The 27690-nt window shown below is 42.6% G+C and overlaps 1 protein-coding gene across 3 annotated transcripts; it reads left to right on the plus strand.

The window, feature by feature from the left end:
• The first annotated feature begins 98 nt into the window (after nucleotides 1-98).
• LOC121056791 (interferon-induced GTP-binding protein Mx) lies at nucleotides 99-27656 on the plus strand. 3 transcript variants are annotated; one of them, XM_040530112.1, is made up of 14 exons: nucleotides 99-114; nucleotides 10581-10902; nucleotides 12421-12616; nucleotides 14030-14167; nucleotides 15414-15568; nucleotides 17188-17326; nucleotides 17825-18023; nucleotides 19473-19551; nucleotides 20483-20605; nucleotides 21326-21467; nucleotides 22126-22284; nucleotides 23080-23156; nucleotides 24942-25181; nucleotides 27310-27656. In XM_040530112.1, the coding sequence occupies exons 2-14, from the start codon at nucleotides 10672-10674 to the stop codon at nucleotides 27541-27543; spliced, it is 2112 nt and encodes a 703-aa protein (XP_040386046.1). In that variant the 5' UTR covers nucleotides 99-114; nucleotides 10581-10671; the 3' UTR covers nucleotides 27544-27656. The 3 variants fall into 3 exon arrangements, with proteins under 3 accessions (XP_040386046.1, XP_040386029.1, XP_040386036.1); XM_040530095.1 differs by lacking the exon at nucleotides 99-114 and adding an exon at nucleotides 7281-7364; XM_040530102.1 differs by lacking the exon at nucleotides 99-114 and adding an exon at nucleotides 7339-7460.
• Nucleotides 27657-27690: the final 34 nt, after the last annotated feature.

The following is a 27690-nucleotide window of genomic DNA, read 5'->3' on the forward strand; positions in this document are numbered from 1 at the left end:
CCGAAAAATCCTGTAAACATCCAGAAGCACTGCTGCCCCAGCTGGTACAAATTTTAGCCCTGATTACCATCTGCTGCAGGAAATAGTATGGGCAAGATGGAGCTATTTGCTGAGGTATTTTTGTTTGTCCTAAGATTTATTGCTTTTTTTCACACAGCTCTTTAAATGTTTTTTGTTGCTTGCTGATGAGCACAGTAAGTATTTTTTTTTCCAGGTTACTGGCAAATAATTGGATTTTTAACAAAAAGCAGAGGTAGCAAACAGGAATGTGTTCCTTAGCTGTGCTCCCTGTTGCTGTGTGCCTTGCCAACACAAATGTGCAGCTAAAAGCCTTGGGTGCTAGAGGGGGCAACAGGTCAGAGGAATTGCAAAGGAATCTAGGCGTGGTGCTAAAATAGAAATGTGTCTGCAAAGATAGCGTTCTTAGGTACAGCCTGGAGCTTGGGGTGTTACTGCAAGTAGGTGAAATTAAACATCTCCATGTGTGTTGTTTTGCTGAGCTCAAACAATGCTGCGTAGCAGAGCATATGGGAAGGCTTGAATAAGATATTGCTGGAAACTGACCATTGCTTTATTGGTATTGTTGTAGTTGTAAAAGTATATGATGCTTTTGGAGAGTGAAAGTGTAGTTTCATAACACAAATACAATGAGACTGCAGCTGTTCTGGCATAGCAAAGCATGTGTTTCTGGAGGAGAGGGTCTAAGGCTATGTCCTGGTTTTGGCTGGGAGAGAGTTAATTTTCTTCCTAGTAGCTGGTAAGGTGCTGTTCTGTGTATTTGGAATGAGAATAATGCTAATAACACACCCGTGCTGTCGCTGAGAGGTTCTTGCACGGAGCCAAGGACACTTCAACTTCTCGCACTGCCTTGCCAGCAAGGAGGCAGGGAATGCACCAGGAACTGGGGGGGGGACACAGCCAGGACAGCTGGCCCAAACTGGCCAAGGGCATGTCCCACACCACATGGCATCAGGCTCAGCAATGAAACCGGGGGGAGTTGGCTGGGGGGCTGCCATCACTTGGGGACTGGCTGGACATCATTTAGCCAGTGGTGAGCAATTGCATTGTGCATCAATTGCTACTTCCTTTGCTTATTCTTTTTGCCTTTTTTTTTCTCCTTTTCTTTCCTTATTTTTCCTTATTAAACTATCCTTATCTCAATCCGTAATTTCTTGCACTTTTCAATTTACTCCCCCATCCCACTGTGTGTGTGTGTATGGGAGGGGGAAGTCAAATGCTGTTCAGCTGTGTCTCGTGGGTTAAACAACAGCAGGCTAACACAAATTTCTTTTGCTCCCCACAAACACAGAAGATGAAGGATACTCCAACATGCTGTAATCACATAGCTTTTTAGTTGGTATTGTCATTAATACCCACAGGCTGTAAACTTTATGCTGCATTTGTGAGGCCTCAGCACTGGGGTTTGTCAGATCTGTTCTATCTGAAATTTCCATGGTCTGCCTGTAGACTATTTGGTTAAGCTATGACAACAGTTTCTGTAATTGACTGGGTATCTATATCTACTTTGTTTTAATCTTGTTTATTTTTGCATGGTACAATCATGGTTTTATACAAAAAGCAGTAACAAACAGTAGAATATGATATCTGCAACTCCAAAACAGCAATGCAGTGTAGAGAAATACAAACAGCAGAGGACTCGAGAAGCAAAGAAATGGACTGTGACATCAAGGAGTGCAGGTGCAGGATGGTAAGAGATGGATACGGGCTTGGCACTGGAAACCCCAACCCACTAATGGTCAGTTAAAAAATAACACAAAAACTTTCAGAGCTGGAGCTGGACATAGCTGGCTGTAGGTGAAGTAAAGAGAACAAGGAAATGCTATTTCATATGTGTAAATGGTACCGTATATTGTAAATTCAGATGTAACCTGGAGCTACATACCAATGAAGAAAGAGAAAGGTGTAAATATGTGCTAGTGAGCACAGAGATGACCCTAAGTAGGAGGCAGAGAGGGAGGAAAAGCAAAAAATGAGAGGAGGATGAAGCCATCAGCATGGATGTCATATTCTACCCCACCCCTGGTGAATGACTCCATGTGCTGACAACTCACTGTAATATCCCAACACCAGCATGATTTATTAGCAGTCTAGACTTCTCCTCACTCCTCCCCCAAATGCACAGCATGGGTGGGGTGATCTGCAACCATTTCTGTCCAAGTTCTTATGTTTGTTCTGCAAGGATCACCAGCATGGTCACAGGTTTCCCAGTATTTTTAAGTGTGTGAATCATATAGAAACAGCAAATGGGCTTACAGGGCTTTGCATGCAACTACAGCTTCAGCAAGGCCTGGACAGGCTGGAGAGTTGGGCAGAGAGGAACCTGATGAGGTTCAACAAGAGCAAATGTAGAGTCCTGCACCTGGGGAGGAGTAACTGCATGTATCAGTACAGGTTGGGGGCTGACCTGCTAGAAAGCAGCTCTGAGAAGGACCTGGGTGGACAACAGGTTGTCCATGAGCCAGCAGTGTGCCCTGGTGGCCAAGAAGGCCAATGGGATCCTGGGCTGAATGAAAAGGAGTGTGGCCAGCAGGTCAATGGAGGTGATCCTCCCCCTCTACTCTGCCTTGGTCAGGCCTCACCTGGAGTACTGTGTCCAGTTCTGGGCTTCCCAGTTCAAAAAAGATAGAGATGTCCTGGGAAGAGTCCAGCGGAGAGCCACAAAGATGATACGGGGCCTGGAGCATCTTCCCTCTGAGGAAAGTCTGAGAGACCTGGGTCTGTTCAGCCTGGAGAAGAGAAGACAGATGTGATCTGATCAACATTTATAAATATCTAAAGTGCAGGAGGCAAATGGATGGGGCCAGGCTCTTTTCAGTGGTGTGCAGCGCCAGCACAAGGGGCAATGGCCAAAAACTGGATCACAGGAAGTTCCACACAAACATGTTGTAAGAACTTCTTCACGGTGAGGGTGACAGAGCACTGGAACATGCTGCTCAGAGAGGTTGCAGTCTCCTTCTCTGGAGATATTCAAGACCAGCCTGGACACTTTCCTGCTCAACCTACTGTAGGGAACGTGCTTTTAGCAGAGGGGTTGGACTCAGTGATCTCCAGACGTCCCTTGCAACCCCTATGGCTTGGTGTGCTGACTCATCTACCCTACATTTGTGTGAAGAATGACTTGATTGCCTCAGGGTTTTTTCTAAGAAGCAATCTGGAAGCAATGTTGGGGAAAATGAGCTCCAGTGAGCATGAGACAGAGAAGCACAGGGAGGAGAGAGGAGGCTGCTCCCGAAATGATGTGGCCAATACTTGCCCAGAGCTCTGCTTTGCATAAAAGCGCCACTGCCTATCAGGGGAGCCAGGATCCAGGCTCACTCTTACACCCCTGCACACAAATTACAGGGCTTTCCTCCAATAGCGGCAGCATCTTAGTGATGCTGCAAGGCAAAAAGCAAACTCCCTCACTTTGTCTTTCAACTGTAGTCAAAGAAATGGAAATGTAGTCAGAGAAATGTCTGAGAAGTTAAAGAGAGCAGAGAAAGAAAAAGTGCAGAGCGAGCCCTAAAATCAGAGCCTCCTGGGGCTGCAAACCCAAGCCCTGGTTCAGAAGAGAATTCTTCTGCACAATCCTAAATAAAGTCTCCTTGTTCCTAGAATAACACCCTGGCCTGCTGAGTTAAGTTGTTTCCCTACATTCAGACGTGATGGCACACAGCGGTCTCTCTCAGAGCGAACCTTACAGCCTTCATTTGTGCTCTGTGCAGTCTTCTTGGGAAACAAACCATGGCTTTGTTCAGTGCCTTTCAAGAAACCGCCCTCGCTCACAGAAGAGCTCTGCAAACATTGGGATGCTTTGACTTTTACTCGTATAAATATACCAGCTTCCCAGCCAGAGCCCCATCGTCTCTCTGGGTTCAGCATCTGTGGCTGATCTCCCACAGATGCTCACTGCCCTGGCATCTGCGACCCAGGGGACCTTATTTCATTGGATATTCATTATCTGTTAAAAAGCAACTTCTGCAACCAGCCATTAAATCCTGGCCTAGAGACAGGATCCCCACTGCCAGTACTCAGTGCATCTACAGGGGCGTTTACTCAGCAAGTTAAAGCCAGAACAGGAAATAACTTCTTGCTGAACTTGTTTCTGTAGCTGACGTGTTCAATGCAAAGCCTCATGCAGAAGGAATAGGAAGTAGGCATTCTCTTCCCGTTTAAAGCCGCGTGACTCCTCACAAGTCTTTCCTTTGCTATTGAAGGCACCAGCGGTAATTAGCTTGCAGTTGGCCAGTATCAAACACCAAGGAATCTAGTATTTATTGTTAAGACTGCTTTCTCCTGCCATGGAGGATCAGGTTTTTAACCCACTTCACTTAAAACACAGCGTTCTTTGTTATCACATATAGGAACGTACAAGTATGTTACAGCCAGGCATGCCAGCTTTACAGCAGATAACTCAGTCTGACAGGCAGGGCTGGGGAGCAGAGTCACCCAAGGGCTGGCACAGCTGATGGTCCTGCTCGGGTGGACCTGGGTTCTCCTGTCCCTGCGACCACAGAGCCCATCCGTTTTTCATCATGGTTCTCCAGCTCACCTAGGCCATGCCTGCCTCCCTTGGCATGCACCAACAGGGGCAGGTCTGTGGGTCAAAATACTCTTTGCACAGTCCATGGGAAGGAGGAGGAGGTTGCTTCAGACGATCGTTTGCTCTCAAGGACCATATACCTGCAAGTGGCTGTGGTATATGAGGTACAATCTCGGAGCACATCTGCTGGCTTTCTCTTGCTCCAAAGCAATCCAGAAAGGATGCTCCAAGTCTCCTCTGTGACATGAGGCAAAATGCAATAGCTGGGGACAACCCTGAAATTTGCTTCAAAAGCATGTAATGGAGATGAAGTAAAATGCACCCTTATACAAAACAGTGCTGCCTCCACAAGCCACATTACTGCAAGAAACTTGAGGTGAAAGGCCGAAAAAATGAATTCTTATCGTCTCTAGGAAAAGCAATACAAGCAAGGCTTTTAGCATTGAGCTTTTGTCCATTTCCAGTCCATGCAATTGCTGGAAAAGCCAGGTTCTCTTCTACTCTGAGGGGTCTCCAGCTGTTGATGATTTCAATGCACGGCCAGGTTATCTTCTCTCATTCACCTCCCTAGATAGGTCAAATCTGCCATGGGGTAATATCTTCTACTTCTTCAATGCCAAATAACCTTGCTCTGGAACACCGCGCTTACTGAATAACCGGAGGAACTTTGTCAAAGAAGTGAAGGAAAAATTCCCTGTTGCTTCCTGTTACGTGGACCAAAATGTGGCCCACTCAAAGTGTGAGTGCTCCTTTTCCACATTTTTCTTACAGAGCACCTCAGCAGGGAAGCAACACCTCCCTCAGCTGCCAGGGCTGGATCTACCTGCCTTAGGGATGCAGTAAAATTGAGGAAATGGAGGCTTCCTCACTCTGCTCAGCAGAGGGTAGGAGAAACCTGGAGAAGCAGAGATAATGTGCTTCACCCTCTAGTCTCTCCTGGGCATTGTGGCATAATGAAGTGGGGCCATCTCCTCTCTCAAAACAAGGTTACAGAAATGTCTGCCCTTTCTCTTCCAGGACATGTGCCTAGACCAGCAGCTCTACCCTCTGTTAACAGCCTCCTGCTTGGATGGGACACTAAGTCGCCCACGGTGGGCAACACAGCAAGATGATTTGCCAGCAAATGGCTCTTATTTAGGAGGTACAGTGACATAGCTGCTCTCTTCACTGGCTTTCCCTACAGCTGCTGCTCACAGGCTTAAACATTGTGTGATTCAGCAAGGATCAGTGCATACTTTTACAGTATGTCCCATTTTTCTCTTCATCAAAATTATTTCCAAACATACTCTGTACAGCTGAGATTTGAATGAAATTCAGTTTAATCTATTTTTATACATCCTTTATTGTGTTGTCTTAATCCGTAGAATTGTACTGCCAGTGGGACATGCTGGTATAAGTCATTACATAAACATGAAACCTGTTTTCAATGCATTATTTCCCAGTGGGTTTTCCAGTGGGTTAAAGATGTTATTACGCTGATTCAGAAGAAAATAGGAGAACCTAAATCTCTACAATGGGAGAAAGGAGAACCCTGGCATGTACCTGCAAAGCAAGCTGCAGAATCCTTCTGGTGCTGCTCAGAGCTCCTCTCTGAAACACACAGAGGATTGAACAAAACCCTTTAACCAAGACAACCCCATTGGCAATGCTCAAAATTAATAAGCCAGTTGGTGCATGTGGGAGCCCATTCCCTTGCAGGTCTGTCTCCTACATACCTAAGGGCATGATGACCAGTGCCAGAAGGAGGCCAGGACCGGCCGCAGCCCTGATGGTGGTGACCAGCAGGTGGGACAGGGAGGGAGGGACAGGGAGGGAGGAAGATTGGCTGGCTCTGAAAGTGCAACAGTGCCATTTCTGGTCAGTCTAGCCTGCAGGGGAGAATAGGGCAGTTTGAGAATCACTAAAAAAAAAATAAAAAAATGGAATCGAGAGTGGCTGATAAAGACAGCAGTCAGAAACGGAGGTAGTGAGAAATAGCAGAGAAAGCTGATTTTGCCTATCAGCTCAGAACCCGTAAAACACCAAAAATGGGGGCAGGAGAGTGAAGACATCAGAAGAGGGAGCATCCTGACCCAGTAACTCTGAGAAACAGTGCAGAAGCACTGGAGACTTCACTTGCCCTGCAGTGGTGCACAGCCCTGAGAAGTGCCTGGCAGCAGCCCAGGGCAGCAGTGGCTCAGCCCTGCCAGCCTGGCCGGGCTGGAGGGGCTGGCATGGAGGTGCCAAAAGCGCACACACACACACAGCCCTCCTGCCGTTTGTACAAATTGGGGTGCTGGGTAGCAGCAAGAAATCAATTTCTTTGATTTTTTCCTCACAACAACAAATTCCTCCCCTGATCCTTTTCCTCACACACCAGCCAACTCTCTTCCTGATCTTTTGCAGAGACCAGAAACAAAACTCCCTGTTTTCCCCTGCAGTGGGACCAGTGGGCAAATGGCAGAGGAGCCAAGCAATATTGTTGGTGAGCAACAGAGGTGCAGAGTGGCCGCTTTGATGAGCCAGCCTTTTGGGGGGAGGCAAGGGGCTGTTGCTTGCCAGCACCCCATTTTGCACATTTTGGTCCCGCTGCAGGGGAAAGGCACAGGATGAGGAGGGAGTTTCGTTTCTGGCCTCTACAAAGCACCAGGAAGAAAGTCGGCTCTGGTATAAAAAGGAAAAAGACATCACGTTCCTATTTCCAAAGCTGTCAGGAGGGAGCGCCAGTTTCGTTTCTCCCAATTCTTGTCACAGTGTGTAGGTGGAGCCTGTACATAGAAAAGCACCCAAAGCAATTGAGAACAGTTACTGTTTCTCCTTGCTGCCAGACAGACACTGTGAGGTACAACTTTACATTCTTTTAAAAATAACCACGTGATTTTTAATTGTTGTCTTTATTGCTTTAATAGTTGGTGAGAAGGCTGCATAAGAATCTAAAGTAAGTGTGGTTAAAAATTAGGTTGTGGGGAGAGGAATTTGTTGTTTTCTAGGGTGGGGAAAAATTAAAGAAATTAGTAGTTCTGCCAACCTATAGTCATATTATACAAAGCACAGGTTAAAACAAAAAATACTCGGTTTGGCTTAACTCTCTTTAAAAGAAGACAACTGAAAGATGGCATTTAAATTGGAATATACTCCTTAAAATATGTAATGTGGGGAGGCAGTGCTCAGTAGCACGGTCTAGCCAGCAGTTTGTGTGTATAGCATTGTGAGCATTTCATTGTTTTCTTTTTTTCTGAGAAGACAGACAGAATTAAAAAACACACAACCCAAAGGGCTGTGCAGATTGCACAGCTATCCTGTGGTCAGGCAGAAGTCTGTGCGCTCCTCTGGCGGGACACAAACTGGATAAATTTTGCTCAGAAGAGAGGAGGGAGGTTGCAGGCTCAGCACCACGGTTTGCATTTTGGATTCAGTGATGGGTTTTGTGACTTCTTCTGGAGATGTAAAGCCAGGACTGTCAGAGGAAAGTGAAGCAACTCGTCTCCAGGCTGGCAATTTGTGCCGCCCTCACTGGGTCATCCTGCCCAGAAGAGCTTCCTATGGTGCAGGAGGACCTTGCTGGCACAAAGGCAGGCAAACGCTTTAAGTTTGAGGAAACCAGTATCGTACCAATGTCATGGCAGTTTTGGTGTCAACAGGGTGTTGTTTGACTTGTGCAGTCAGTATGTGTCCTTCAGGTGCCAGGTTTTGCCTATTGACTCTGGTCAGCTTCAGAAGGGTGCTTTAACCATTGTAGCTGTTTAGCTCCTGGCTCTCTTATGTACGTGGTCAGAAACAGCCCTTGCACTAAAACATTTAAAAGTTGTCATTGTGTTTTCAGAGTCCCTAGTATTCCCAGGTGCCACAAGTTTATCTTCCAGGAGCCTTCTTTTTCTTTTGTTTCCTGGTGGTCTCACTTCACCGCTTCTGCATCTCATCCTAGTCACTATAAAGCTTGCTGCATAGCCACTGTCTGAAGGAACTACATCCATGTCTGTGAGGCCACATGCTAATAGTAGTACAAGAACAGCTCTCAACTCAGCACAATGAATATAAATAATAATGTAAAAGTGATGGACAATTGTTCCTGGGTAATATTTATGTTAAAACCAAAACGTGTAGAATGCATTAATTCCACTGAATTGAAAGGAGGGTGGAGAATGAGAAAGAGGGGCACTAGAAGGGATTACTGTCAGAAACATTATCATCAGTACTTTATTTTCCATGGCAATAGATAAACACAAAAGAATCTGGTTGCCTGTGTGGGAATAAAAATGTTGGTTTTGCAGAGTTACATTGTTTAAAGGTAAGGAATGGGGTATTGAGATATGCTTGCAGTGATAAGAAAACTTAGCATGCGACCTTGTAAAATGCAGACAACCAGACTCCTTAGAAAAATTAGGTGAAAATCACGGTGTTAAGTCAAGTCAGATAAGTGAAGAAACATTACCACTTAAAACAGTAAAAAAAAAGTCAAAAGAAATTTGAAATTTAACAGGCCAGCAACTGAAGGCCATGCATTGTCTGTGAACCTGGATTACCCACTCAGTGGGGAAACAGGGGAGGGTCCTGTCATCAAAAAGTGTATAAATTGTGTTTTGGAACCAGTAGGCGCGCTCCTGCTTGTGGGACGCCCACCATTGCAATCGCGAATAAATTACTACTTCACTGAGATCCTCGCCTGAGCCTAAGTTATTGGCTACGGAGTGTTTCTCATACCTGTGAATGGGGAATGTTGGTTGCAGATAAGGCTCTGAGTCATCATTCAAGGAAAAAAATCTTAAAATTCATTAATAGATCAAGTTCATAGTGAAACGAGAGTGAAAGGGAAAGTGTGGAAAAAGGTGGGGAAACTGAGAAATGAATACCTATATGGAAATGAAAGTAGTTCTGTTGTCTTTTATAGTTGATAAAAAAAAATCAAGCTTTTTCCTCATAGACATTTATTTTGTATGTTGATTAAAGGAGACAGAAATATTTTAAAATGTACTGCTTTATTAAAAAGAGACTGAATAGCAATTAAGGAAGTAATTTGTTTGTTTTTAAACTTCTTTTATGCATTGGAAAAATAGCTTATGTTGTGTCTAATCTTCCTGTTTTGACATCTGCTGAAAAGACAAAACCTGTATGCTTAATTCAACTAAAAACATCAAAGAACAGGAGTTATTTCAAGAAAAAAAAATGTGGTTTTTATCATTCATAATTTCAAAAATTCATCATTTTCCCAAGTGTTTAGTATAAGCAAATTTTGGGAAAGACAGGGAGGTTAAAAAAAATAGTTTAAAAAAAAATAATGCTTTTTTGTTTGTTTGTTCTGTTTGTTTCTTTAAATCATTCTCTCTGGAAATCACTTTCCCTGGAATATGCCTCATCCCTGGCATTCATTTTCCCTGGAATATGAGAATATGCTCCCAGTTTCTTCAGTCAATAGTAGACTGTTCCCAGTCGGCAGAGACGAAGCATCAGGGACTGACCCCAGCCACCATTCCCTGTTCCCCTGCACTGCCTGGGGGGAGGGTGTAAAAGAGGGTGGACGGATGGAAGGTGTTTTTGGTTTGCTTTTAGTTTCTCACTGCTCTAGTCTGATAGTGATAGGCAGTAAGTTATACTGATCTCCCTATGCTGAGTCTGTTTTGCCCATGACAGTAGTTGGTGAGTGATCTCCCTGTCCTTGTTTCAACCCATGAGTTTTTTTCCATTGTATTTTCTCCCCCCTGTTTTCTTGAGGAGGGAGATTGAGAGAGGATGTTGTGGAGTTTAGCTAGCCATAAGTGTGAAACCACCACCTCCTCCCCCCAAAAAAACAAATAATAATAATATTCTTGTTTACCCTGTAACAGCTTCTTTTTTTTTTTAAAAAAAAAAAAAAAGAAAGAAAGAAAGAAAGAAAAATGGCCTAAGTGAGGTAGGGAGAAGTGTTTCAACTCTGGAGATCAATTTTACTGATTTGAAAAGAATTCTGCCACTTAATCTCTGCTACGGGTTTGAACCAGTAGGTAAAAGCCGTGCTTTGATTTTCTGTGCTGTGGTTTCCGTTGCAAGTTGGAGTCACTCAATGCCCCATGCTTGATTTTAGAAGCTGTACAGAAGAGTGGTTGGAGCTGATAAGAATCACTACTCAGCGTAACACAGACAAGCCACGTAGCAAGCCAGAAGACCAGTGGAACATGTACAACAGAAGTCCCAAGTTCAAAGCAGTGGCCAAAAGACGCAGTCCTGTCCTGATGAAAGATGGTTTTCAATCACTTTCCTTACCAGTATGTACAGAAGCTTCTGCAGTGCCGCTGCCACCAGATTTGGATGATCAAATAGATTTTCCTGTGACAGAGCAGACCACCAGAGAGTCTCAACAGGAGCAGAAGGTGTCCATGAAGCTGCACGAAGGAGAACAGGACATGGTAAGGCAAGCAGCAGGGAACAGCACAGATCTTCTCATGCTCGCCCCTGTGCTCCACTTTGTGCTCCAAATGAATTCTTTTGTTTCTTCAGGCACTTGTTAGGCCTAAGCAGTGGAGAACTTCGGGGATCAAGGCCAACCACTCATTTGTGTAGCTGGGAAGGTGTGTGCCTACTATTAATCGGAAGGCATATATAGTGCAGGTGTGGTAAAAAGCATGGCAGAGTCATAGCAGCCAATTTAATGTGTGAGATACATCTGTTTCATTAGGAACAATTAGCAAGCGTTAAATGGGAATCCTGAAATCTGAGATACTCTTTATTTGAGGCTCTGCAACCTTCAACAGAAATATAAAGAAATCTTAAAAATAATCTGTTGTATATATAACACTGGAAAAGATTTTTTTAAGTCTTTTTTTTTTTTTTTTAAATTAATGGGGTTCCTTGAGAATGGCTGGGATTTACTAGTCAGCAAACACTGTAATGAAGATAATGGGGAAGGGTTAACAATTTTAATTTTTAATTCCTGCAGCTAGGGACGTGTACCCCCTTTCTTATCTTGAAAGAAAAATCTGCTTTCTGATTACATCTGACAGATATTTTCAGAGGTGGCTTTCTTATAAAAAAAGTAATGGTGGTGGCCCGTTAGGGTCTGTAAAATACTGATATTCTCAAAATTGCATTTCTGGAGATGGCCAGCTGGAATATGGTGAGAGGAATTGAGAGAAGGCACCAGGATGATCTTTATACTCTTAAATAGACATCTTTAACCAGCTGGTGGACCAGCTGGGTAAAAGGTTGGAAATTACTCAGTGTGGTTTCATGAAAATGAAGAGCATGTGTATAATACTTTGCAGTTAGTAATTAATAATAATAATAACAGTAATAATAATAATAATAATTCATTTAAAATAAATCACTAATTCATTCCTTATCTTCACCTGAAATGAGGCAAAAAGAGAAGAGATATCATGAGATTTTAGCCACCTACTAAGAACACCATAGCAGAATGATTTGGTGTTTGCTCAACAACTAAACCTCCAAACTTCAAAACAAAGATTTGATAATCTTCTCTGTACTAAATTGTTTTATTACTGTGACCAGTCTGTATTTGCATACATATCCTTCAATACATCTGTAGATGGGTGGAAGAAAATGTCAGTTATTTAAAAAAAAAAAAAAAAAAAAAAAAAAAGCACATTTAATGTTGAGATCTCCTTTCACTTTTCACCTTTCAGGACTGCTTACAAAATTTGTTATTTTTACCAAGGTTATTTCAGTCACTGAGCCAACCTCAACTGATTTAGCTATATTTACAGACATCCATTTATAGCATGGAGGTGCAAGGATGCATGGCGATACAAAGTACAGCCAGAAGCTAATACATAAGGTCTACTAGAGAATGATGAACTGGAAAAGGTGCCAAGAAGGATGTTGGGGTTTTATTTGTTTTGTTTTGTGGAAATAGTTTATTTTAAAATTATAGAAAATTCATAAGATCATTGTAAGTTTAACTCCAGCAGGCAGCAGAACACACCTTGTACAATCAGTATGAGGAAAAGATCCGGCCTTGCATTGATCTCATTGACAGCCTGAGAGCACTTGGAATAGAAAAAGACCTGTCATTGCCTGCAATTGCAGTGATTGGAGACCAGAGCTCTGGGAAAAGCTCCATCCTAGAAGCCCTGTCTGGTGTTTCTCTTCCTAGGGGCAACGGTAAGAAATCACCTTCTCAGGGTCTCACCTGAATTTCACTCTGATGAGGTGAAAGGTTTTTTGTTGGTGGTGTTTTTTCCTAGTATCTGGGAGTAGATAACACCATGACTGAGGCTATATCTGAATGATGAGACTCTAGGGGCTTTCTCAGCTCTGGTTTCCGGTTGAAGAAATGGATGTGAAGGTGGGGCACTGTAGTGTTACCCAAACAGGTTGCATGGTTTGGGTGGTCAAGGAAGCAGGAATAAAAAGCATGTAGTGTAGCATATTTGTGTCCAGGTCGGGAGCCCGCAGCACAAGAAGGATGTAGATCTGTTAGAGGAAGGCCACAAAGATGATCAAGGATCTGGAGCACCTCTCCTATGAAGAAAGGCCGGGAGAGCTGGGGATGTTCAGCCTAAAGAAGAGAAGGCTCTGGGGGGACCTCATTGCAGCTTTTCAGTACTTAAAGGGGTCTTATAAAAAGGATGGAGAAGGACTCTTTACTTGGGAAGATAATGATAGGACAAGGGGGGAAGGTTTTACACTAAAAGAGGGGAAATTTAAAGTAGAGATTAGGAGGAAATTCTTCACTCAGAAGGTGGTGAGACACTGGAGCAAGTTCCCCAGAGAGGTTGTGGATGCCCCATCCCTGGAGGTGTTCAAGACTGGACGAGACCCTGGGCAACCTGATCTAGTGGGTGGCATCCCTGCCTATGGCAGGGGATTTGGAACCAGATGATCTTTGTGGTCCCTTCCAGCCCAAGCCATTCTATGATACTTGCCTGAAATTGTAGACAGGCTGAAAGGCAGCAGCATCAGCTAACCATGTGTATTTTCCAGCAAAGAGTGACTAGTTTTGAAATTTGCCTCTGTTTTTTGTTAGTTTGTGTGTTTGTTTGTTGGACCAAGATTTTCTTACAGAAAAGATCTTTTTCTTACAAAGATCTTTGCTTATTAGCATATGTATATCAGAGAAGATAATTGGAAGAGTTCATTTGCAGCTCAGGAAGATTCACTTTCCAGCTTCATATGTGTGTATGCATCTACGTGCATGTATATACACACACATGGGTTCTGCGAGTCCTGTGTTGGCTGGCAATACCTGAGCACATCTAGGCTTTCAGGGTGGACTTGAGGAAAAGGTTTTATTTCATAAGATGTAGGTGCAGCGTCGAAACAGGTCATGCAAAGAGGAACAAATCTCCATCCTTGTAGTTTGCAAGGCAAGACTTGGCTGGTCAAGCCATGTTTGACATCACATAGTGCTGGTGACACCAAGCAGGAAGTTAGATGAGTGTCCTTTGGCCATGTCCCTTGAAACTTTTCGGTACATCTCTCTGAAATATTAGGCAATGCTGTGCACACACACTTTCTGTCTCTCATGTATGACAACTGCTAACGGCTTTACCTCTGTCTTTGGCATCACTGTAGGTATCGTTACTCGATGTCCCCTGGAACTTAAACTGAAAAAAATACCCACTTCACAGGAATGGAAAGGGAAAATTTCTTACCGCAATATCAGTATAGAGCTGCAGCATGCATCAGAGGTGGAGAATGCAATAAGTAATGGTGAGTTGTAGCATATTGCCCTGATCTGACTTGTTCAATCTCCTTTGAATCCTTGCTCCCTGTTTCCTAGGCTGAGCTGAAGTCTGTGGACTAACACAGGGATCATAGCTGCTAAGAGCTGAATTCAAAGCAGAAAAAGGTGAGGTAGTGCAATATAGGTCAAGAAAGTTGTGCTACTTATTGCTTCAGTGATGAAGATGATCCATGGTATCTGATAAAAGCTCAGGCCATGTCCTCAGATAGCTGCCATTTGCCCAGTTTGGGGAGTGTGTCTGTCAAGTTTGAAACATGAGAAGCCCTAAATGGTTTGTGTTATCACCTCAAAAACTTGAGGAATGCTTGTGGTGTCTGTGGCTGGAAATCCAATGATTTTGAAGAAAGTTAAAAGATGACAGAGTGGAGGGCATACAGAGCTTCCATCAGTTAGTGTGACTACAGCCTCAGGTGCTGCCCTTCCCATGTCACATCTTTACTTTTATTGTATTTCCTGTGAAATACACTTTCCTTACCTAAAGGGTAGTAAGCACTTGCCCTAAGTGTGAAAGTGAGATTGTTCGTATTTCCTTGAATAGGACAGCTCCACAATGTTGTTATTCACTGCAATGTTTCATTAGTTTTTCAATATGTTATTTGGAGATATTCAATATGTCCTTCAAAAACTGCAAGGTAAAGTGGTATGATTTGAACAAGCTAATTACAGAGCTGAAAATCTTTAATGAGAATGGTCACAGTGTCTCCCTGCTCCTCAGTGCTGCTCACAGTCCATTATTGCCTTATAAGATCTGGGACAAAATGACTAGCCTCTCAACCTCACTATCAACGTGTGAAGAATATAGAATAATACCTATTGATCTTTTAAGGCAACCAAGGATTAATGTCTACAAAGTATCTTCATGTTGAGGAATAATTTCTGCAACTGAATAATACCTTATCCTATCGCTTTTGTTATTGATTATTTATGTGTATTTTGTCTTCATATGTTGCAGTCCACAAGCATACGCTCTGTGAAATACTGCAGTTCCCATTCCAAAAGGACTCCACATAGTCCATAATAATTTCCTTGGATCTTTGCAGAAATAGATTTACATTCATGGCTGCATCTGAAAAAAAAAAAAATCATGCCTAAAATAACTAGTTGCCTAGGTGGTAGTACATACTTTCTGAAGCCATTATATTCTCACTTCATCTTCACTTCGATGCATCATTTGAAGCCTGTATTCATTGCTTTGCTCTTTTCTCCTTGCAGCCCAGGATGTTGTGGCTGGTACAAAGCGCAACATTAGTGGAGAACTAATTTCCCTAGAAATCTATTCCCCGGATGTCCCAGACCTGACACTAATTGATCTTCCTGGAATTGCCAGAGTGGCCATGAGGAATCAGCCACAAGACATTGGGGAACAGGTAAAATTCAGTCTCTTATGCCAACCTAAGGAAAGACTCACTTTTGTAACCTACCTTACATGCAGGTCTCTGCTGCAGGACATTGCAATAATTGTGCTGGGCTTCTGAACTAGAATGATAGCTATGCTAGCAAGCAGCCAGGCCTGGTTTTCAGGAAAGCGGTGCTAATATGAACAGCGATGACCAGGATCCACCCCAGGTGCCTGCCAGGGCAGCACAGAACATCCCAGCCACACAGACCCAGGCAGGCAGTCTCTGAACACAGCGCTGCCTCTGTGCCCCTGGGCTAGACTGCAGGCTGGAGGATAGATGCATCCCAAGAGGGTTGTGTCTTCCCAGTGCTGGGGAAATACTTGGTGAATGTGTCTGAGTTCTCCTATGTTATTCCAGAGCAAGAAGGCAGATCAGCCCTCTTACTGGCTTGGTGTACTGTCATCCCTTGCTTACAGCACACATCAGAAGGGTACTCGTGCTCATTGTTCTCATTGCCTACCAGATCCGAAGAGACCCTTTCTGAAGTATAAAGAATATGCATTAACGTGGAGGATATCTCTATACTTCCCCTGGCGGCTTTTTGAGGAAATGCTGGGGAACACAAATAAAACTCCAGGAGACGGGGTCAGCTGTGAGGGTGTTGTGCAGGAGCTGACTATGTTGTTTCTCCTAAAATACCTTTACACAGGAATTTGGAATAAAAGTAGAACAAATTAAACTAGACATATCGACATTAAAAGTGAGACGTGGTTGAATAGTCTGGTCTTCTTTCTCTGGGAAAGTGTAATTTCATTTTACAATTAGACAGTAACCTTTCTACTGTATTCAGAAGAAAGCGGCAGGTTTGATGTGACACTGCCCCATTGTACCCAGCTGCCTGCATGCTTCAGACATATAGCACTTATATGTCTGTGCTATAGCACTTCATCATGTCAGAAATTGGGATGAATGGGGATTAGAGAAGAGAGACACCTTTACCAAAACTCAGAATAAAGAGTTAAATTGCTTCAGTATAAGCTCAATAGAGCTGTGTGTGCCTTTTAAAATACAACACAAACTCTGAGAAACTCATTTGCTTTGGCATTGAAACATAGAAACGATACAAACTAGATGTCATGAGAGATGGTTTTTCACAAATCATCCACAGAAAGATAAGCCAAAGATATTTTCTCTCCTTTCAGAGATACAAATTTCATGTCAGCATAATGACTTCCTTTCATTCTATAAGTGTGTAACTAGGCATCACAACTCATTTTTCTTACGTGAGATTATTTATGAAATATCATTAGTACTTCCTTAATGAAAGATGATATGTATGAGTTTAAATTTTACATAGTATGAGGGGTTAAATTTTCCCCAATTTACATATTTTTTTCAGGACAGGTCTAACAATAATCTGCTCTCATTCACATTAGATGTTTTGATTTATCTTTACGTAGGAAAACAGGCTGCATTCTTCTCTTGACACATTTCCATGTTATCCTTTAGTATTTAATAGCATCCTCAGTGTATGTGACATTTCGTGTCATCAGACAGTGAGGTGGCTTGTATTGCTAGAAATGCTCATATCCTACATGCAAGCATTTGATTTCACTGAACTTCATTACTACTGCATTACATTTCAGATCAAAACGCTAATTAAAAAAATTATTAGCAGCAAAGAGACAATCAATTTGGTAGTGGTGCCATGTAATGTGGATATTGCAACAACAGAAGCACTGAAAATGGCTCAAGAGGTGGACCCTAAGGGAGAAAGGACACTTGGTAAGATATTTTTTTAAGCTGCAAGTATGAATCTTTTACTTCCATGAAGGTCAAATGTTCTGTACTGCACACCAGAACTGCAAAGTTCTAGTTCAAAGCTACTAGAAGGGAAATAAATAAATAAACAAATAATACCTAAATAAACTGTTTACAAAGCTGTAGTAGTTCTAAAAATACCTCAGTTTAGAGTCTTACTGGCATTCCCACTGTGAATAATTGGAAATTGACAATCTCAGAGGTACTTGCAAGAAACCTTGCTGCTCCCTGTTAAAAAGGTTTGCAAGGCAATAGGCGTGGTTGGAACCCTACTATAGAGCAAGTTTTACAGTGCAAGGTCCAGGAGCTGAGAGCTTTCTAGAAGAGAAAATGAAACAAAGAGCAGCTGCTTTGTAAAATGCTGCAGGGAACGTTTCCACTATGACAGCTAGATGTCCTACTGCACCTCTTCCACTATCAACTTTTGCACCTGACTAACTTTCTCTTTGGGTAACTTCACAGGGATCCTCACAAAACCTGATCTGGTGGACATAGGAACTGAAGAGTCCATCATTAGCATAGTACAAAATGAGGTCATCCCCCTTAGAAAAGGCTACATGATTGTGAAGTGTCGTGGGCAACGGGACATCCACAACAAACTGGCCTTGGCTTCTGCCATCCAGCAGGAGAGACAATTCTTCAAGACTCATAAATACTTCAGGTACTTCTCATATAAAGGACCTAACCCAAAGCATATTAAAGTCACTTCAAAGCCTCCTGTTGACATGTTGAAATTTAAATTAGAGTTAAAACCAGAAATGAATTATACTCACTATTTCTCATTGTCCATGTAGTATTGCTTTCTAGTAAGCCAGAATAATTTTACAAGGCAAATACTCTTTTAAAATATATTTTTGTTGCAAGTTTGATTTGTAACTCTCCTTGACTCTGACTTCATGAGAGGAAGTTTGGCTGGGAAGTTGCCAAGCAGTAAAGGACCTGGGGGTGTTGGTCAACAGCCGGCTGAATATGAGCCAGCAGTGTGCTCATGTGGCCAAGAAGGCCAACAGCATCCTGGCCTGTACCAAAAATAGCATGGCCAGCAGGACCAGGGAGGTGATTGTCCCCTTGTACTTGGTTCTGGTGAGGCCGCACCTCGAGTACTGTGTTCATTTTGGGGCGCCTCACTACAGGAAGGACATTGAGATGCTGGTACACAACCAGAGAAGGGCAACAAAGCTGGTGAAGGGATGAGAATGCAATTGTTACGAGAAGAGGTAGAGGGAACTGGAGTTGGTTAGTCGTGAGAAGAGGAGGCTGAGGGGAGACCTCATTGCTCTCTACAACTACTGAAGAGAGGTCGCAGCAAGGAGGCTGTGTACTTTGTGAACTTTTCCCAGGTGACAAGTGAAAGGACGCGAGGAAATGACCTCAAATTGCACCAGGGGATGTTTAGGTTGGATATCAGAAAGAATATCTTCACAGAGAGGTTGGCTGCCCAGGGAAGTGTAGAAGCCCCCATCCTGGAGATGTTTAAGAAACGTGCGGATGTGGCACTAAGGAGCATGGTTTGGTGATGGGACTCAGTAGACAGCTTGATGGTCAGACTTGATGATCTTGAAGGTCTATTCTAACCCAGATGACTCTATGATTCTAAGTGCAATTAGCCTCATGAGATCAGAATAGTCCCAAAGAAGTCAAGTTAAGCATCTGAGCACAACCAGTTAAGCACTGAAGTATTTCTGTTCACTGGAAAACACCACGAAATTCAGTATGATAAAAGATAATGCTTGTGCTGATGTTTCCCCAGAAAACGACTCAGCAGCAAATCAACCATTACATGAAGAATAACAGGTAAAAAGGGTTTTGAACCAGCATACTTCCCACATGAAGAAGTAACAGCAGTACAATAATCTGTTGTTAGAAATGGACATTTTTAAATTGTTCTCTGTCTCCTTTGGCTCCACTAGCTGCAGTGGCTGTCAAGCAAGTCTTGCAGAAAAGATGTGGAGTCCACAGAGCCCTTGGCTGCTGCTGCATCTGACCTGGCACCCCCCTGAGGGCTTCTTTTTTTTTTTTTTACTCAGTGCATGCAGCAGAACATCAGTGCTGCCTCCTTACCCTGTAAACAGGCTCTGTCCCAAACCTCCTTTTCCCCCTTTTTTTGCAGCATTCTTCTGGATCAAAACAAGGCTACTATTCCTCATCTGGCAATGAAGCTCACAAATGAACTTGTGGCACATATTATTGTAAGTAACAGAGGTGTCATACTAAGCTATGTGTACCAGTTACTATCTAAAAATACGTCCAACCCTTCCCCCTTTCCTTATATGCATAGATAAGACTTAACTGTCCTTCAATATGGCAATCTGAGAGCAAATTGAGATGAGAGTTAGAGGCAAGGAAAACCATGGTGTGTCCTCAGATTTGCCTTTAACCAAAGGAATGGCAATAGGCAACTCATTTCATCTGTTTGTGTATTATAACCCCTGCCTTTTAAATGGCAGTCATGATACTTTTTTTTGTCTGTGAAGTGTTGATAGGTTGAGCAACAAGTCACTATCAGCTTTCTAAAACACAGTAATTTTATCTAGTGAAATCTAGTATTTCTATCGAGTGAAAATGTCTTCAAAACCTCAATTAAGATCTAATTATTTTATGATACTAGTAAACTAATATATTATTTTATTATTTTATAGAAATATATCCAAAATAATATAAGTTGCTCCATGAAGGGAAATGCTAAAATACAGGAATCATCTAAACTCAGCCCTGAAGGAGGAAAAAATTCTGTATTTATGTAAACTTACATTAAAAAAGCAATCAAACAGACATGTCCAACCACGTATTTGTCAGGAACAGAAGGATCAGCACATTCCCATCACAAGCTGCCAGGAGACACTTTTTGGCTCACTGTATGTGAAACCTAGACTGCAGCTCCTGTGCAGTGAGGTCCACCCTGGTATTTCAGGTAGCCCCTGAGATATATAAGGCCACATTTGCACTGTGGTGCTATCCCACCGTTACTCTTGGGATGCAGGTGACATGGAACTCTTTGACTCTCGAGAGCAGCAAAGGTCATGTACAGGCCTAGGTCACTCCTGCAGCTATTTTGTTTTCCTTCCCAAACCAGATGTGTTCAGCCTACCTAAGAGTCCTTCTTTCCTGTCTACCCTCCAGAAAACTTTGCCTTCCATCGAGAACCAAATACGTGAGGTGCTGCAAAAATCAGTGCAGGAACTACAAAAGTACAGACGAGGCACACCCACAATAGAAACAGAAAAGCTGGCTTTCCTCACAGATGTAAGTATCAATATTGATTTAGTTACAGAGTAGAGCAGACCTTTTTAAAGATAGCAAAGCAACAGGATGGACGAGGGAGCTTCTTGGATCTGTCACTGCAAGGTTTTGAGAGTTACCTAGGCAGACCTCTGGCAGGAATACATCATACCTGCAAAAATTTTGGACTACAGGACTTCATGTTCCTACCTCGCAATTTTTTTCCTCTCATTATGTGATAAAAGAACTCAACAACAAATTGTTTGATTGGTCAAAATCAAGCATCTCAGAGAAAGAAAATCTACACTCTTGTCTGCCCAGCTCCCTGAAACTCTCTGAAGAGTTTCCATTGTTTACAGCACTTGTAAGAATAAATGCCTTCCTGATATCAATATGGTTTGCAAGTCCATCTGACTGTCTCCTCTCAGGGAGCTCATCTGTTGCAATAAGCTTTTGGTTGGCCAGCAGAGAGGCTTACTCAGGCTCAACGGCCTTCAAAGGCTGGTCCATTACAATTTAGTAAACAGTTCTAAGAATTCACAGGGAAAAAATAATAATAATAATAATTAAAAAAAAAAGATCTAAGAGCATAAAAATTGTAAGGAAGGAATTCAATGAATCCTATCTCATCATCACAATAGCAGATTTACTTAACAAATATAAGTTACTCTGAAGAAATGAAACTTTAGTAAATTGTTTTTGTTTTGTTTTTTTGTTTTTGTTTTGTTTTTTAATTCATTACAGTTGATCAAACTATTTAATCAAGATGTCTCTCGGGTGATACGTGGAGAGGAACACTTGCTTGGAAATGAAAACAGACTTTTTGCAAAACTCCGCAAAGAATTTCAAACATGGGGACTAATTCTCATGGAAAATGCTGCCAAGGGTAAGTATAGGAAACCATCATTTATACCTTATTTGAGAGAAGCTAGGAGCATTTATCTGCTGTTATGCCAGGCAAGTTATGCTTTGATTCTTAGGAACAGAGACCCAGCTTGTGTAAACTGCTGTCTTTACAGAGATGTCTGAGCCTCTCTTTTCTCAGCAGAGCAATAAAAGCAAGACTGTGGACCCTGGCAGAGAATTGGGTGCTGATTCTCTGAACCAAAACCAACAATAATAATATTTATACTATGTAATGAATTGGTTTTGTTGCTATTGTTGTTGTTATTATTCACGTTTTGTAATTTTGGTCTTTTTTGTTGTGGTTTGGTTTTGAACTCAGCAGTGACTGGTACTGGCCAATATTGTGAGGGTAGCAGTTCCAGGAAGAACAAGTATTTCTGAGCCCTCTCACTTCTGAATTGCTTTCTGTCTGCTGGATGCTTGATCCAGTGGGTGAGATGGCTCATTCACTGAGCACTGAGAGCCAGCTCCATTCTGCAGTAACCATGTTGCTTGAAAGATGGGCTCAGTAGTTGTTATTCACAAGAGCATTTTCAAAGACAAGAAAGAGACTTTCTTTAAGAAATTTAAGAGAATTTCTTTAATCAGAAATTTATGCAGTGACTTAGTAGTAAAGCAATGTTATCCTTATATTACAGTTCAAAAAAGCATACCCAGTAAAATATGGAAATATGAAGACCAGTACCGTGGACGGGAGTTTCCAGGCTTTATCAACTACAGGACATTTGAGGACATTATAAAAGAGCAAATCCTAGACCTAGAGGAGCCAGCTATTGTGATACTGAACAACGTGATCCGTATGTCTTACAGGCCACATGAGGCCATCACATGGGTGACGCTGGTGTGCCTGATAACTTTTTTTCCAGGATAAGCTGAAATGAATCTCATTCAATCTGTGGGATTGCTCCTTGTCTAGAGCTGAGACCTCAAATCTCTGCACATGCTCTTCAGAATTTGTTAACACACTTCCCAGTGGCTGGGAATGGGGAGTTAGTTAACTATAATAGATAACACTGTAATGAAGTGGTGCAGTGGAAGTACCTGGTGCCAGCCAAGCTGGTTGGTATTTCCAGGTGCAGGGAGTGGCATGCACAAACCCAAACCAAGATCCCAGCTTCTTTGCCAGTTCTTTGCATGTTATATAAATTAAACAGTGACTGCTGGGAGTGGGGGAAAGGGATTAACATATCCAGTAAAAAACACCAAAGGAAAAAGTATGTCACAGTTCCCATGTTTGCCTTAGAAGGCAGCTTTGGCACCTGTGCCACACTCAGTGCTTCCCTGGGGAGGCCACTCTGGGATGTGCTTACATGGCCAAGTGATGGCCCACCTGGTCAAACACAGCTGCAAGTACATAAATTGCTTTATCAAAGAAATCTCAGCAATATTCAATTTCTGACAAGCTAAGTGGTTACAGGAGGTCTTTAATGGCTCATGCTCTTCAACCTAGAAATCTAAATTCCCATTTGTCTGTATTAGTTATAAGGGCATACTGCAGAAAGCTAGCAGTTTTCCCAAGCTTCGTATTGACAATAGCTTTAAAAACTTATTTGCTTACCTGACTTTATTTTGTCTGTCTGTTCTTCCCTTAGGACTGGTTGAAGAGAAATTTCTGGAGCTCACTAACAAGCATTTTGCTAATTTTCAAAATTTAAATAGAGCTGCTCAGGTGAGGAACTAGCTATAACCTGAGGTGGGGGGTTGGTTTATTCTCCCACATGCCTGGTGACAGGACAAGGAGGAATGGGCTAAAGTTGCGCCAGGGGAGGTTTAGGTTGGATATTAGGAAGAACTTCTTTACCGAAAAGGTTGTTAGGCATTGGAATGGGCTGCCCAGGGAAGTGGTTAAGTCACCATCCCCGGAGGTCTTTAAAAGACATTTAGATGTAGAGCTTAGTGATATGGTTTAGCGGAGAACTTGTTAGTGTTAGGTCAGAGGTTGGACTTGGTGATCTTGGAGGTCTCTTCCAACCTAGATGATTCTGTGATTCTGTGATAATTCAAGAGCAAAATAGAATGTAATTTGTAAATACAGCCATGCTTACGGTACCTATCCCATTGTTTTACCTTTATGCAACCATGCAATTTCATGACAGTCTATGATTTGTATAGAGTAAGTTAGAAATTGAAAATGAGCACGTTTGTAATGACACTAATGAAAGTGCATTTTGCCTTTCTGTACAACTTTGACAAGATCTAAAACATGCATCCATTCTGGTCACATTCTTGATGCACACAACACTGTGCAAAGAAAACTTGGTGTGGCTGCCTTGAAAAGTCTATCATTAATTTCAGTTTTAAATCCTGCAATGATTTCTAAGCATGTGGGTAGTCTCTGAGCACTGAGGGGTGCTTTTCGCTTTCTGAAAGGCAAGCCAGAGTGTTAGCCAGGGCAGGCTCCTCACCTTTGACAAAAAGGAGCAGTGGCAGACAAGCCAAAAATCATTTAACCATGAAAGCCAGTATACTCCTGTTCACAGTTTGGAGGCACAAAAGGTTTTGGGGTGGAGTTAAATGACATTGATGTCCTCGAAGACCTTTTCTGTGAAAGAGCTTTGAGGAAGAGGTGAGAAGCATTGCAGGCCAGCCAGAAAGCAGAGCCCACTCACATGGCACAATGCTTAAAGGGAAACTCAAAGGCAAATGTGAGTGAAACAGGTGGTTTGCTATATGACTTGCATGACCAAATCCTACCGAAGTCCCAGGTAAACCAGACAGCAAGCAAATAAGCTATTACAGCCAAGCACAGAGGTGTTTTGGGTGAATTTTTAGGCACAGCACAATCAGAGAAATGAAGGAGGAGGTTTTGGTAGACTGAGAAAAAAAAAAAAAAAGACTTTATTCTGATGCAGGGATGCTAAGGTAGCATTTTAGGAGACCTTAAGGATGACTGAGGGGAATTTGTTGCCCCTGCAGGCTTCTGGGTGGAAGCACCAAAAAGGCCAGAAAGCATCAGATTATTTTAATTAAGATGCCAGATGGCAAGGAGGTAGACAAGGTTGGTTTGCTGACAACAGATAGGAAACAGCAGTTTTTGAGAACAGTGGGAGGGGAAATGGATTTCACTTCAGTGCCTGCTATCACGGCTTACTGCAAGAGGGAGAAGCAATTGAAATGCATGCAAAAGCATCCAAAAGGCATGCAAAGAAAAGAGGGCAGGCTGAACTAATTTCTGGCATTTGCTGCTTGTTCCCACCAATCTTGGGATTTTCCCTCAGGGTCCAAGCACCAGGGTATGACTGAACCCACTCCTGTTTAATGGAGGGACCAAATGCTACCTGCTCCTGCTCTTTCTGCAGTGGCAGAGGAACCTGCAGCTAGAGCATTACTGCATGCACCAAGAGCCAGCCTGGGATTAGCCAGTGTTGCAGTGAGGTGTGGAATACCACATCCTCCTCACCTTGCCCCAAGAACACTGCTAAGCATCTCCGAACTCTTTTTTTTTTTTTCCTAGACCAGAATTGATGTCATTAGAGATATACAAGCAATGAATGCTGAAAATCACATCCGGAACCAGTTTAAAATGGAGAGAATCGTATACTGCCAGGATAACATTTACTTGGATGATTTAAACTCTACCAAGGCAGAAGTACTCAGCAAAGACAGTGGGAAGGAGATCAGTTTTGGATCTGTTTCAAATCAGAATGCCATCTTCGTCCAGGAAATGATTTCTCACACGAAGGCCTATTTTACTGTGAGTTTACAGCCTACAAGCCAGCACAGCAATGCTCTCTGGCTGGCTTTTCCTATGGGGACAAGTGCTGGGGGGATGGAAGGACTGTTACTTACCTGGTTTAGGGGAGAGAAGATGGGGAAGAGCCCTTAGCCCTGTAATGAAAAGTTATTGATGCTCAGATGATGGCAAGCCCCGTACTCCAGTAAAGGAGCTTTGATCATGCAATCTGCTACCTCCAGAAAGTGGATGCTGTGGCTTCCAGTCGGGTACTAACTCATGGGGCAGGAGGAGTGGTAATCAGATGTTTGGTTAAAATTAATTTGGCTCTATATAGAGATCAGGTGAATACAACACATTGCAGATAGCTCAGCAGAAGTTAGGTGAAGACAAATGGGATGCTTTAATAAAGGAACATTTCAGAGCAAGAGAGCAAAGAGAACGCATAGTATCAGAAGGTGATTTTGGTCTCTGTTTCATACAACTCCCTCGGAAAGCACCAATTAAATATTAATAATGCAGTAACTTAGGCAGTGGTTCACCTCAAATTTCAGTAGCAAGGTTTTGACAAATTCCTGCAATTAAACGTTCAGGCTACTCTTCCAGATTTTCATACTGAGAGGGAGAGAAAGCCATCAGTTTTAATGGAGCAAGAGATAAAGGCAGAATTGCATAAGCTTCTTCCCTCCAGCCCCACAATACCCTCTGCTATACCACAAAGTCTTGAGTTGTACATTTTTGTAAATGCTCTAAGCAGCCTTTTCAACGATAACCAATGGGTGCCAGGGCATCACATCTCCGTGCAACTTATGAGGGGCCAAATATATGAGATGAAATGAGGTGAAAGCTCTTAAGTGTCTATGGCCTTCGCAGAGGGCAAGCGTGAACCCATGTCACCTATGGCAGGTCTGCCAGAGTTCTGGGTAGAGCTCTGCTGCAGAAAAGCACACGTTTTTAAAGCATCTACACCCCCAAGCAATAGTCAGTGGTGCCTGGAGGATACATAGGCTCAGTAAGTTTCTTGCTGACTCAGCTGAACTGCTCCTTATTACTAGATCTCTGCAAACTAGTAAGAGAAACTAAATACCTATTCTTCAGTATTTTGCAACATAAGCATGATCCTACCCTTGTAAATCAAAGATTTGCAGCTGCTGAGCTCCAAAGATAGCTGAAGCCAGAAAAACCTTAGACTTTTCTGGAGATGGTGCCCTAAACCCTTTAAGGCCTCCAAATCAAATGTGCCTCTGCCTGGTCTTCTTGCTGGTGTTTTCAAGCCATGTGCCACAAAAAGAAAGGCAGATCTGTCATTTGTGGCCAGCCAGTCACCCTTACGTGCTCCCCTGCCAACAGGAGGGCTGGGCTCAGTTCCCTCCCAGCGTCCGAGAGGTTTTGCACCTCCCATCACCCAAGAGCACCAGCTAAGCCCCCCATGCCTTGAGGACATCTCTATGGAAAGGGCCTCACAATCTCTTCTAGTACAATCTGTTTCCTTTTGCATAGATAAACCAGGCCAGAGAGTTGTTCAGGTTATGTAGAAAATTCTTATAGTTTTTTTTACAATAGATGTGATGTACTTGCAGCCCAGTCTCACTGTTGCTGAAGACTCTTTCCCTTAAGGCTAAAGTTTACTCCAAACCTGTCATACGCAAAAGGACAATCACATTGAAACCCCATCTAAATATAGAAGTTTGCTACCTTTTGGGGGGGACAAAAGAAGAGCAATTTAATTTCCAGTACCATAACAGATTGGCGGTGTTCAGAGACCACGTTTGATATCAGAAATTGTTGACAAGTTTTATTCGTGGGTATGTCCTAGCATAAATCTTAGAAATGATAGCTGATAGGGCTAAGTAGGGAATGAAATACCTTGGCTTTAGTTAACAGGAAAAAAAAAAAAAAAAAGAAAAAAAAAAGGGAACAGCTGATATTCCCATAAATTTTAACTTTTAGATTTTTAGGCATGAAAGAGACTAACAGGAAACATTTTTTAGTTCCTAGAAGCACTCACTTCTTGAACAGTAACTCGATAAACTCAATATAACATTTTAAAACGTGCTGTCACTTATTAGATTACCTATACCCCCCCCCCTTTTTTTCTCTCTTTTTGGGAGACAAATCTTGTAACTTTTTTTTTTTTTCCTCCTTGCAGGGAGCAAGTAAACGCCTCTCCAATCAGATTCCTCTGATCATCCTGTCTGCTGTCCTTCATGACTTCGGAGACAACTTGCAGACCTCAATGTTGCATCTTTTGCAAGAAAGGGAAAAATTAAACACTTTACTTCAAGAGGACAGTGAAGCCGCTAAAATTAGGAATTACCTCAGTGCCCGAGTTAATCGTCTCAGCAAAGCCTACCAGTGCCTGAAGGACTTTAGCTGCCTGTAGATTTCTTCACTTTTCAGACATATTTTTCTACTTTTGTTTTCTAGCATTACTGATGTAAAATCCTCTAAAATATAACATCAGCAGTGACCTTTACTGCCAGTTTCTCGAATTTTCAAGTGGTCAATTCTGTCTTATTTTCCATAGTCA

Source organism: Cygnus olor, chromosome 1, assembly GCF_009769625.2.
Source record: "Cygnus olor isolate bCygOlo1 chromosome 1, bCygOlo1.pri.v2, whole genome shotgun sequence".
In the NCBI taxonomy this organism is placed as follows: domain Eukaryota; kingdom Metazoa; phylum Chordata; class Aves; order Anseriformes; family Anatidae; genus Cygnus; species Cygnus olor.